Source organism: Lates calcarifer, linkage group LG23 (genome assembly GCF_001640805.2).
Source record: "Lates calcarifer isolate ASB-BC8 linkage group LG23, TLL_Latcal_v3, whole genome shotgun sequence".
NCBI classification, from domain to species: domain Eukaryota; kingdom Metazoa; phylum Chordata; class Actinopteri; family Centropomidae; genus Lates; species Lates calcarifer.
In genome coordinates this window covers 4,037,318-4,049,978 of record NC_066855.1, presented here as the reverse complement: position 1 = coordinate 4,049,978, position 12,661 = coordinate 4,037,318, and the positions used below count along the sequence as shown (strand labels likewise).

Here is a 12,661-nt window from a genome sequence, read left to right as displayed (position 1 = left end):
GAGCTATTGCTCCACATTAACATTGTTGTCGTGAGTCTCTGTCATCTCTATATAATAAATCTGCAATACGTATTGAACCAACATAGAAACATCCAGAAACTTCTGGAGAAGTCTGCGGGTTTATCAGAGACGCCTCATCTCCAGCCTATCAGAGCCGTCTTCTCCTTCAGGGCGGAGGTCGCTTTGGCACGTTTAAATAGATGCAGGGGTCGAACTGAAGCACTATTCAGCCTTTTTTGTTTGAAGCCTGAACAACAAATAATCAAGAGCAGCCATGGTTGAGTGGACTGAGCAGGAGCGCACCATCATCACCAGCATCTTTTCCAGCCTGGACTATGAAGACATCGGCCCCAAAGCTCTGAGCAGGTAAAGAACACAGCCCTGCAAACAGGATCTGGGTGGATGCTTTCACACACCTCTATTTGCTGACTTGTTGCCAACTGACCTGTGCCTTCTCCCTGTGCAGGTGTCTGATCGTTTACCCCTGGACTCAGAGGTACTTCGGCGCTTTCGGCAACCTCTACAACGCCGAGGCCATCAAGACCAACCCGAACATCGCAGCCCACGGCGTCAAGGTGCTGCACGGTCTGGACCGGGCTGTGAAGAACATGGACAACATCAAGGCCACCTACGCCGAGCTGAGCGTGCTGCACTCCGAGAAGCTGCACGTGGACCCCGACAACTTCAAGGTAGAGTTTGTAGCATCCTGAACGTTTCCTTTAACTTAAGAGGAAACGAAAACACACAAATGAAATCCACATGTACAAGGCATCTGATGTTAATGACCCTCTCCTCCGCACAGCTGCTGTCTGACTGCCTGACCATCGTCATCGCAGCCAAAATGGGAAGCGGCTTCACCCCCGAAATCCAGGCCACCTGGCAGAAGTTCTTGGCCGTGGTGGTGTCCGCTCTGGGAAGGCAGTACCACTAAACCCGACAGCCTCCGCACCTGGACACCCGGAGGAGACCTCTGACGCCTGTTTCTGTGTGTTATGTGTCTTCTCCATTAAGAAATAAAAATCCCACGACAGCAAACTTTACTAGTTTTCTCTTTTTTTCTGAGTGCGTAATTACGCACAGCCGATCACAGGCCTGGTAGAGGGGGTGCACAACTACAAAAGAAATAACAAAATCAACATTATCCACATTTACATTTATGATACTTCATAATTGGTCATAGTGACCTTTAAAACTAATGTAACATGAGCCTGTGGCACTGCTGAATTTATAGAAACTCTAGCGACCTCACTGCCGTTGTTTTTGATGAGGATTTAAGTAAATTAAAACTTTTTATGTTGAGCCACACTTTCCTCGCATTCCTCTCACCCTGAAAATATTTGTGGCATGATCATGAGCTGATCGTGTGTGTGAAAAGTGAAATAAAACAAAAATAACAAAAGTAAATGCAGTTTTAAGGTGAGTTTTAAAAGACCTGAAACCTTCCTAAACATCAAAATCAATATTCCCCGTGACATCTGTTTTTCAAATTCATCAGTACACCCAAACAAGGTAACGATGCAGCAGAGAAACAGTGTGCAACTCTTGTTGAATCCAGCAGGTGGCCACATTTGTACGGTTTATGGAAGGGGACTTGAGGATTACTTGGCAGTATCTGAGCATTTCACTTTTTAATTTTTGAAAGATGGCAGTTGCAGAAATTTTAGAGAAATGTCAGTCGTCTGGAACAACCAGGAAATATGGGTAAGATCCCAAGATTGTTCAAAGAATGCAACTTTCCCGAAGGGAAGCATGTTTGCATTATTTCAGCACCACAGACAGCTCCATAATTTATTACAAGTGTATTTCAGCACGATAGACAGCTCAGTATGTTACAGTTCTTTATTTTAAAAAAATTCAAAAACAAGACATGCCCCTAAAAATAAATTTCTAAAGCTGAATGCAGGTAATAGTGGAAGAATACTGTAAATTACTTTACTTGACAATTACATGGGTATGTGTGGGTCTGAAGTGTGACATACGTGTCCCCGTGACCAAAATACAAATTTTGTTCGTCTGAGTTCAAAAGTTCAAAAACCCCCAACACCATTTCACCAAAAGGTGGCGCTGTTGTCATACGTATAACCTGGTCTGCTGTTTATTCCTGGTCAGAGTTTACTGGACTGCCACTGTTTTCCATTTACTCTGGAAAGCATGAAAATGAAAATCCTACCACCCCATTTTAAAGTTTATGAGTTGGTTATTAATCATTATGATGGATTACACACTGAAGATGCCTCCTATGTATGTTATCATCAAATATGGTTGCAAATATAAGCGCAATGATAAAGCGTTTGACAACACAGATGTAAAAAGGACCGTTCCAGCAGTTACTGAGTTTTCCGGGGGTCAGTGAAGGTGTTATAATGAAACCTGTCAGTCAACGCAGCCACCTATGACAGTGATTGGTGTGACGTAGTGTACCTGTGATTGGCGGAGAGAACAAGGAAGACTTGTTATTGTTCCTGCTATTTTTTTAGCGGGAAGTTAATGAAACGGGAGCTTAGTAGGATGTCAACTCAAGGAGTAGACTGTAAAACCGGGCACAGTTATTATTGTTCTGGCGTTGGCTACGGCCCACAGTAGCCTGTGTTCACTTGTCAAATAAAAGTACCGGCGGCGAAACCAGCTAACGCCTCGCAGCATGATTACCGAGAGACGACCGTATTCGGTGTCAGAAATGTAGCTAAAATTCATCAACGGCTAGCAGCTAAAAATGTCTATGATGGATCCCCACGGGATTAAGTGGGAGGAAGATACCTACGGCGAGGCCGCAGCTCGGAAGGCGGCAGAACTAACACGGAGCGTTAAAAATGGCGGTTAAAATGGCTACGGAAGCCGGCTTGAGGACGCCTGTTCGATCCGGCGATGAACGTGCCACCTGTGAGGAAACACCAGCGGCCGAAGTCGCCTTGCCCACGACGAAAACCCGCAGGTACGACGGCAACTTACTGGAAAGTTAGCTTCGGAGCTAACTGTCCAGTGACATGCATCTTTTTATCCGATTATTGGCAAGAATGTGGTACTTTTATCATAAAATGAACTATTGTTGTGATATGTTGAGCTGCCTAGTAAGAGGCATGGCCAAGAAATCTACATTTGTGTTATTTTTCAGCACCCCTGACAACCCTATAAGTCTAAGTAAATCTATTTCAGATGATAATGATGCATTATTTCAGAGCCATAGGTTCCCACTGTGTCACACAACTGTGAGTCCTTCAGTTGTTTCTGTAATACAGAGGAAGATAATATAATGTGATGTGTTTTGAGCAAAAATATCAATATTACATGAGGATTTAGAGTTGGGTAAGAGGTTTGATATTCACATTTAATTCAAATTTCCACAATAAAAACATCCTCCTGGGACACCTAAAGAAACAGTCTTTATATAAAGTATATGGTTACTGCAAGGGAATTTTAAATAGGTATAATCAAGTCCTTAATGACTTTATATTATAATTCAATATAACAAAAATGTGGCATATTAATTGCACATGATTATTTTTACAAAACGTTATATAATAACAACAACACATACATATTTCAGAATCATATAGCACTATAAATGTCTGATACACTTCTTAGAAACACGTGGCTGAGTCTCATCTGTATTTCTCGGCAAGCACAGCTGCAAAGGCTGACAGGTACTTGTCCATGGCTGCATGTGCAACCGGTGTGAAGTCGTCACCCATGTGACAGGCCAGGGTGACGAGCATACAGTGTGAGAAAAGCTGCAGGAGAGATAAATGTTTGTTATTGACAGAGAATTGGTGAAGAGAAAACAAATGATGTAGGTGAGGCCTCGATTACATGAACATCGTGAAAAACCACCAAACCAACTTATATTGAGCGACTGTTTTAGAATTAAAGGAGATGTGAAGATTTTACCTGCTTAAAACAAACTTGTATGTACAGTGTGTTGCCTGAACAGGCTGGGCAGCCAACTGTTCATTCATTTTCCAAATCAGTTTAACTTGAAGCATAGAGGAAAACGAGTATTACAAATGTAAATAAGAGGTGACCACTCACAGCATTTTGTATCAGAACCTCTTCCGTTTTCAAAGCCAGTAGTGAATAGACAGAATTTTAGATTTAGACATGAAGCAAAATCCAGTAGCATAGCAAGTATTTTATGTGAAAATTACCTGACTGTTTCCAAAAGACCAAATATCACCTCTGAATCTCATTAAATATATTTTCTGTTGTGGACTTGCTAGGCAGTGAGAACAATAATGAGATGTTTTGGAATCTAATGCACTGGTCATCATAATCTATTTCTTTCTATCCTCTGATATATTTGCAAAAACATAGAAACTATATGAGATTATTTCTTTATTTTCTTTTGATTATATATGGGAAACAATATTTGATTTTTGATAGATTTTTCTATAGTATAATGCACATATACTTTACTTAATGTATTAGGTGTGGATGTACTGCGTAGAAAATTTATGCAACATAAACACTGGCTTTGGGGAGGAAGCCCCCCTGACTTCAGGAGGGTTTGGTCTAATATGGACTGATAAAGACCATACTTAAATAAACACAGGACACTAAGAACATTTTGATAAGTAGTCATTTCTCAATTGAGATCAATCAGTAGAGCTACTGCCTGCACCTTAAAGTTACTTGGGTCTATCCGGAGCTGGTAGGCATGGAAGGTTTGCAAAGGAGCCAGGGTGACAGTCAGCTGGCTGATGTCTTTGGCTCCCTCTGCTATGGCCAGAACAATCTTCTTCCCGTGAGAGAGCAAGTGAGCGGAGTGGGAGCTGATGTCTAGATGGGAGAAGTATGTCTTGGTGCCTGGGAAAGAGGCGAACATCCTACAGGGGGAAGAAGGGGAATAGTGACATTAATTAGCATGGATCTGGATTTCTGTCCGTGTTGTCCTCTACTTTTGACTGAAGCATCAGATTAGCATCATACATGGAGGCTGACTCTAGCCAAGTGTTCTGCTGTTTCTCCTTGCTCCCACCACCATCATCATCATTGTAAACTTAAAGCCCACTCACTGAACATTTCACTACACCTAGAAACCACTTTCTGAAGCCATTAGCTAAAGTTAGTCAGTCAATAACAGGAGCCTAGGTCCTCATAGATGATCAGTTTTGAAACACACACCTGACTTTCTTAAGCAATGCCTCTTTGGAGGAGAGGTGGTTCACATCTATTTGAACCATTGATCCATTGGTTAGTTTCAAATGACAGACACACTCTCTGGAGATAACAGTTTATTTAAAAAACGGCAAGTTAAATATTTTAGAAATGTCTATACAACAGAGTGTGAACCTACCTAAGAAGTGCGTCTGAGCCAATATCTTCAGCCACAGGAGTCAGTTTTTCCCATATTTCTGCAATGAGCTTTCTCTCCCGCTTTGACAGCATTGCAGCCTATTTTTTTACTGAACAACAGAGAATTAACTGTAGCTGAATATATCCAGTGTGAGAACTTTACAGCGGAGGTCAGAGATAGATTCACAACAGGCGACTAGAGGTATGTGTAAAAGGCTTTAGTCAACCATTTTAACACTACATTAACACAGCTGAACAAAAAACGCAGACAAGAATGGTCAGTAAAAGAGGTGAAGTAACAATTCCTTCTTCTCAGTAATAGTGCAGGTCTCAGGCTGCAGCCTTCTTGTTTCCTCCTCTGTGTTATCGGACAGGCAGCAGGGCAGGGTGGGGGCTCCACACCGCTGCGCTATCTGCTGCTTTACGAGCGTCACTGGGTATTTCTGCCTCATCACTGTGGATGTGGGTGACCTAAAAGTGTAGCTGGTGTTGGGGGTTCCCTGTGATGGTCAGTTTAGGTGCCACTTCTTTTTTTTTTAAAGATTATTTGACGGGTTTAGATCTTGTTCATTCTTCTCAGCCACTAAATAATAACACAGATTAATGAAAAACAAACAAATGAAAGTTCACTTTTCATATTTTTTTCAATCATCTCAGGCAATAAAACTGGCTCTTGTTAAAATACTGTTAAATATACAAGATTGAAATCTTGTAGATGGTATAATATATCCATTGCTAATTTGGTAAATTTCACCTTTCCAATTTTTAGCGTAAGCATTTTCGTATCTCATTTTCTACACTTTGACTTGGTGATAGCATGTAAAGTTTTAAATATGAGTCAGGAATTTCAGTGCAGATGATATTTTGCAGTTTGGGGCAGTCCTCTGCAGATAAAGTGCTTCAGCTGCTGCTATCTGCAGCCCCATAAGCTGCTGGTCAAGGGATAGTGGGCGTGGTCCCACAATGCATCAGATCTGAGGACCACAGCAAAAAACCCTGAAAGGTTTACCCATGCTGCTCACATCCATACAAGAGAGCTAAGGTAGGAGTTATTAAACAAGACTGGGCCACAAAATCTGACAAACCAGCCTTTGTCATGTCAGCTGGTATTATGTTTCTTCTACTGCACATTTCCCCCCAAATATACAGTTAATCTTAGTATCACATACTAAATGCCATATTGAACCTCACTTTTAGGGGCCCCAGGACAGTTGCCCATTTTGCACAGTTAGTGATGTAGACTTGCACAAACAGGCAAGTGACACATAATGCATGAAAACACTATATACAGTCATGTGAAAAAGTAAGTACACCCTTTTTGAATTCTGTGGTAATAAAAAAATATCTATTCCTTTGCAGGTTTTAAAATTAAGTAAATACAACCTCATATGAACAACAACACTTGACATATTACACCATGTTTTTATTCATTTAACAAAAACTAGGCCAAAATGCAGAAGCTAGTGTATGAAAAATTAAGTGCACCCTCACTGCTTCCATAGGAATTAAGAGGGTAAGTAGCAGCCAGGTGCTGCTATTCAAATACCCTTGAGGTTAGATTTAAATCATTTTAGAACCTGGTAAAGACCAGATGACACCACCATAGAATTCAAAAAGGTTGTACTTTCTTTTTTACATGACTGTAAATACAAACATCAGATCAGCTCTTGTTATAAATCTGGCTTTAGCAGAGCTCGATCAGTTGTCAATAACAGAAACAGTGTATTTCAGGTGTTTCTCAGAAGCAGAAGGAAAGAAATCCCACGTGTTTCACAACACAGCACAGATTTGGAGTTAGTGAGATAACTGAGAAAAATCTTGCTGATCAAAAAAATGGCACCAACAGCCCTTTGACTTTTTATATTATTCTGTGATTATACATGCATCATTCTGGTGATGGACAGCCTCCCTAATCTCCTGTGCAACTCAGCGAGGGTATCATGTGGGACCCTCCCCTCACCCCGAAAAGACTGTGCAGTAATTATGGTGACCTTGCACGACCCTGACCCACCCACTGAAAACATACAGCAGTTTCTGTTTTAAAACATACTGTGAGATTTATTTCAGTAATGGTGCCTTGCTGGTTCTCACCAGGTTTATATAGATAGATAGATAGATAGATAGATAGATAGATAATATATATATATCTTGCAGACTTGAAGAATTACCCAGCCACTGAAGTGATGAGGGCTGACTCAGCACAGTATCTCATGTGGATCTTATGTGGTGTGTGCAACAAAAATGCACAGTCATGCTTTTTGTTGCAGTGTGGTAAACTGCTCATATATGCGTATCAGACACAGTTAAAATGATATAAAGTAAGACAAATCGCAGGACTTTAACTTGTTTGTTTCTTGCATTATTATACTCTTATTCTAATTTTGTTGATTCAGGTGTGTTTCCTTTTGTAGTCACATATTTTACATACATATCCTAATTTTTGTTTAAAAAAAGACACAATGTATTTGCTTGAACACATTCTAAGGCTTTAAGTTGTCTGTTAACATTGAGAGTTTTCTGCATTTGATTTAAAATATGTGGGTAAATCTAGAGTAACATGTTGTCCATTAGGTGGCAGTAATGTGACTTTACGGTTCGCTGGTCTTCTTATAGAGAGTGAGACTGAACTTTGGAATTTCAGAAAGGAAACACATGAAGATCTATCTCAAATTTAATGCATCATTTCAGACTGTAGATTTGTCTGATTGATCAGTATGTTACATGTGTTGTCATTTCACCTACTGCGGGTAAAACTTCACTGCTCCAGCTGAGCCTTGAACCCTCAACCTCTTCCTCAAGAAGGCCACACACTAACTGATTGCGCTATCAGAGCTCAACAGGTCAGTGGCTTTGTTTACCTGACACTGCTGAAAGTCCAGAGGAAGAAAACAATACCAAGGTTATTCAGTGTTACTGACAAACTGGTGATTAACATCACAAAAGTTTGATACCTTAGAGCTATTGTAAATACATCAGTTGGTTTGCACCCTCTTGTTCTTGTAAGTTGAGAAGCCACATTAAAGCTGCTATAGTAGTCAAAGATGTTTAGTCATCTAACTAAGTTGTGGGATTATTGGCATGTATCAGTTTACTCTTTAAGACTAGTGAATTGGATTGTGTTGGTTGAGTATTGTGATCAGTGTCAGCTGTCTAGAGGAGTGTTACTCACTGAATTCTTTTCCTCTGTTACTGTGGTAAAAATTCTGCTGCTCCAGGTGAGGCTCGAACTCACAACCTCGGCATCACTCTGCAGGTTACTGTCTTATAAGTACCGCGCGCTGACCGATTGCGCCACTGGAGCTTGTTGTTGAGCTGCCTGATTCAGCACTCAACAGATGGACTGAGCTGAGTTACTGGAAAATGAGGCTGATTATTTTGGTGAATCAGGTCTGTTCTCAGGTGGAATTTGGTTGTAGCTATGTTTGCTGAGGTCACCAAAAACAGAAAAATATAAAAATGGAAAAGTTTTTTTTATTTAAGTCAACAGAGATTCATGTAAATGTGTTGCTAGGTGTCACATCAGCCTCAGTTCATTTATGAAGCAAGAAAGAGAGTTTCTGAGCTCATAGCAACCATGTGTTCAACCATGTGATGAGTTAGTGGACAAAACAGTTCAGGAAAAAAAGAATTTAAATGAAAACCACTGACCTACTTTCAATTTTCTGAAATCCTAGTCAATTGAAAACACACAAATTGCTCTTAACTTTACAGAAGTTCATGAAGAGGGCATTGCTTTCTAATCATATCTCACAAGAAGAAATGACTGTATTCCTTAATTTCTCCACAAGGTGGAGACATAAGGCAAAAAATGAATACTGTTTCTTCCACAGGATCAGTTCATAAGATCCAGATTACTCAGAGATATTTTCCCAATATTTAATATTATCAAAGCTCAATAGAAATTCTAGCTCTCTAATCAGCCCTCTTTCAAATCAACAATCTGGGATATTCACTTAAGGATATAAGATAAAGACAATTTTGAGGCTAAGTAAAACTAAGAAAAAAATGTGGATAACAAGAAGAATAAAACAGCAGGTTGAAAGGGGTAATTAATTCCTCAGTTGAATTAACAGATTTCCCTCTAATGTCTCTAAAAGCCTCCTAAAGCGTGAACGTACCTTGTAAATCCCTCCTCTGTCTTGCCCACACTGATTATCCTCAAAGCTTGTTTTCTGCAGCTACGCATTGTAATCAGTTCTCACAAAAAGGAAAGCAGTTCTCAGTATGTCCTGCACGTAATGTGACTCTCACTAAGTGTGCAGCACAACAAAGAGCAAAGGCTGTTGGAGTAAATAGATTTGAGAAAGAATTTGTTATATAGGCTGCATGTGGGCAGATATTTGTGTACTTGTGTTCCTGCATAAATGTGTATGAACTGTAAACTAGCTTAAACACTAACCTGCCATACATATTGAAACTCCAACTGAAACCAAAAATATAAAATTAAAACAAAAAAATACACATCGAAAAGAAACTCTGACTGAAAATAGCACAGACACCCTCCTCTCCTCTTAACGTGTGTCTCATATATAGTAGCTCAGACCCAGTCCCTCCTGTTATGCGCCCATTTGTCGGAAAGCTTGCCAGCACTTGCTTCCTGTCCTGGCCTCCAGCAGGGGGGAAGTTGGTGTTAAAGTGACACAGTGCTGCATACACTATAACCAAGCAGCTTGCAACTGAATCTGCAGCAGAAGGAAATGTGGTCTCCAGTACTCAGAAAACAGACACCCACTTAACAGTTTATTTTCTTATGTGCAAATTACTTACACGCTCACATCAACACATAAAAAATTTAACTTAAGTTGTACCTTCTGTCAGGGAGACTACATCTGCCTCCTCATGTGGTTCAACGCCACATGAATTATGTATTCTAAGTATTTATATATCTAATTCAGCATACAAATACTTCTCACTGAGAGTATTAAATAAATAGGTTTCTAATATTTGGTTTCCAATGTAAACACAACTGTCTTGCAAATCAGCAGATTTTTTAATATTTTCCTATGTGTTGTTTTTCTACTTCAAAACCCCAACAAACAATTTCTCTGTTTTGTCTTTGTCTCTTCCAATCTAAGCTAAGATAAGCAGCTTGGTTTGGAAAGTGGTGTCAATCTCATAAAAAAATATCTAATTTCCCTCATGAATTATTCATATCTTCAGTGACCGGCATGTGGGGATTTAGTGACATCTAGTGGTGAGATTACAGATTGCAACCAACTGATTCCCCATACCCCTCAATACAGGGATTATTCTAAGTTAGATAGTGATTCACTGTTGCCTCTTGATACCAATAAGGTGCTATTATGAGATGGGATGGGACAGGATGGGCTGGGGCTAGCTAGTTCGCATGCTAACTTTAGGAGATATCTCAGCAACACAGTATATTATTTCTTCACAGTGATAACTTTAATCAATTTTGAATGTTTTAAACTAAAATGCTTACATAGAACTTTTAATTGAAAAGACAACATTTTCAGTGGGTGTTAACTTAATCTTTAAAGTGCAAGCATGTTATTAAGAATAAATGTGAGGTGTGGAAAAATTAAAGCTCCACCGTCACTCTCTCAAATGTTTCAGACCATCGAAAGACCATTTTCAGATCCCACCTACTCCCATTATTATTTTACTTATTTTCATACTCCATAACCTCTCCATATCAGTTTACCCCTCCTCCTCTAGATTGCATGTTATTGTTATTGAAAGTCTCCCACTGAGGCAGGATGAAAGCTCAGCGACAGTCTTTCCTTTTTTCGTGGAAGTGAAGTACGTGACCACATGCTGTGAAAACACCATTCAAAGTACTCTTCTCATTGCTAGCCTGATGTCTGTGTTTTGCATTTGTAGATTGTGTGAGATAAAGCACCTACCAATGCATGTTTGCATACATGCACACATCAACCTTGGGGATAATAGAGGGAACTGTGGCTTTAAAAGTTTGGAAAACAATTTGCAAATATAAAAAATTTGCATTAAAAATATTCATGAACAAATGCACTGAAAGCTATGAGTTTTTTTTATTTATTTTTTGTCATTTCCTCAAGTGATTCTGAAGACATCTTCTGCAGCTGTCTTGGCAGCATCCTTCCACAGCTAAACAATATGATGGTTCCAAAAACCAGGAGTACACAGGAGTGCATTTGTGTTTTGAGGTTGCGAGTCATGCTGCCATGTCAGCAAATTTAAATGCATAAAAAGTATAGCCTCATACACTGCCGATATTTTATTATTTCCATTGCTATGAGGCAGACATTACATCTTTTACATCATCCCAAAGTGAGATTTTTATCCCTACCACACCCAGAAACACCTGGCTCGGGTTTGTGTGTAGCACAAATACGATCCTTTACACTGAGCTGTGTCCCCTGTGCTATATCTTTTCACATCTGGCAACCACATTGTTGCATGGACTGAATGTGGTGGTGAGCGGTGGGGGGTGGTGAGAGATGGTGGTCAGATGAACCCATCAAAGGTTGCTGTTGGTTGCTGTGAGGCGGGTGAGGACAGTAAGAAGATCTAGGGGGTCGGAGGAACAGGACACCGACCCTGCAGGGGAGAGCGTTTCAGGAGGGAAGAAAACCACAATTGCGGCACTGCCCACCTGTTGTGAAAGATTTTTCTGACAAAGAAAATGGAAAATTTCCAAATAATACAAAATCAATGCATAATATCTTCCTCCTGGGCACCTGGTTGTATTGTTTGATAGATACTGACAAGTGTCAGTGAGCAAGACAGATGTTACAGCTAATATGCCAGGGTTGTGTGTGTGTGTCTGTGTGTGGAGCAGATCAATTTCTTATGAACTCAAATGGAAAGTACCTAACTCTCACCTGCCCTGCTTGTGTTCAGTATCATTAACAATGACTCCTCTGACTTACTATTATCAAAGAGTTTGCCAAGCATAACAAAGATGGGGCAAACATGCATATTTCTAATTAGATGTAACTTAAATCTCTCATTAATGTGTACATGTTTAACTGTGTGTGAGCCCTGTGACAGACTCAGAATGGAATGGAAATAAATGAACATCAGGTAGATTTTAGCTTAGTCCTTAATTCAGGTTATTCTAGGAGCTAAAGCAGTTCCCCAAAGATAACACTAATGTTCCGTTTGGGGTCCCACACACTTGCACATGTGCTCTATAGTCTGTGTCTGGTGTTGACAGTAGTTTTTACACAGCACTACCCCTCCCCTAAAATATTAAATAAGTCTATTTCTGGGATCTATTGTTCATTTCATTGTTTGTTGTTTTCTAAGAATATTTATTCATGCATAGTTTAGATATATATATATATATATATATATATATATATATATATATATATATATATATTAAACCACTGACTGTGGTTTAATATCCACTGAGTTAGCTTTT

General features: G+C 39.8%; 2 protein-coding genes and 1 non-coding gene across 3 annotated transcripts; 1 reads left to right on the top strand and 2 right to left on the bottom strand.

The window, feature by feature from the left end:
* Positions 1–199: 199 nt before the first annotated feature.
* On the top strand, positions 200–1,035 carry hbbe2 (hemoglobin beta embryonic-2). Its single transcript, XM_018687785.2, has 3 exons — positions 200–366; positions 467–689; positions 803–1,035. The coding sequence occupies exons 1-3, from the start codon at positions 275–277 to the stop codon at positions 929–931; spliced, it is 444 nt and encodes a 147-aa protein (XP_018543301.1). The 5' UTR covers positions 200–274; the 3' UTR covers positions 932–1,035.
* Positions 1,036–3,304: 2,269 nt separating this feature from the next.
* On the bottom strand, positions 3,305–5,809 carry zgc:163057 (Hemoglobin subunit alpha-D-like). Its single transcript, XM_018687787.2, has 3 exons — positions 5,291–5,809; positions 4,616–4,820; positions 3,305–3,728 (listed from the first exon to the last, which is right to left on the bottom strand). The coding sequence occupies exons 1-3, from the start codon at positions 5,380–5,382 to the stop codon at positions 3,600–3,602; spliced, it is 426 nt and encodes a 141-aa protein (XP_018543303.1). The 5' UTR covers positions 5,383–5,809; the 3' UTR covers positions 3,305–3,599.
* A 2,687-nt stretch (positions 5,810–8,496) lies between these two features.
* Positions 8,497–8,590, bottom strand: trnai-uau (transfer RNA isoleucine (anticodon UAU)). The gene is made up of 2 exons: positions 8,553–8,590; positions 8,497–8,532 (listed from the first exon to the last, which is right to left on the bottom strand). It is a non-coding gene; the product is annotated as a tRNA-Ile (tRNA).
* Between the last annotated feature and the right edge of the window lie 4,071 nt (positions 8,591–12,661).

Coding starts and splice junctions, on each gene's coding strand:
- hbbe2 (XM_018687785.2), top strand. CDS start 275: ATGGTTGAGTGGACTGAGCAGGAGCGCACCATCATCACCAGCATCTTT. Junction 367..466: donor GGCCCCAAAGCTCTGAGCAG/GTAAAGAACACA, acceptor CTCCCTGTGCAG/GTGTCTGATCGTTTACCCCT. Junction 690..802: donor TGGACCCCGACAACTTCAAG/GTAGAGTTTGTA, acceptor TCCTCCGCACAG/CTGCTGTCTGACTGCCTGAC.
- zgc:163057 (XM_018687787.2), bottom strand. CDS start 5,382: ATGCTGTCAAAGCGGGAGAGAAAGCTCATTGCAGAAATATGGGAAAAA. Junction 4,821..5,290: donor GGCTCAGACGCACTTCTTAG/GTAGGTTCACAC, acceptor TTCCCCCTGTAG/GATGTTCGCCTCTTTCCCAG. Junction 3,729..4,615: donor TAGACCCAAGTAACTTTAAG/GTGCAGGCAGTA, acceptor TCTCTCCTGCAG/CTTTTCTCACACTGTATGCT.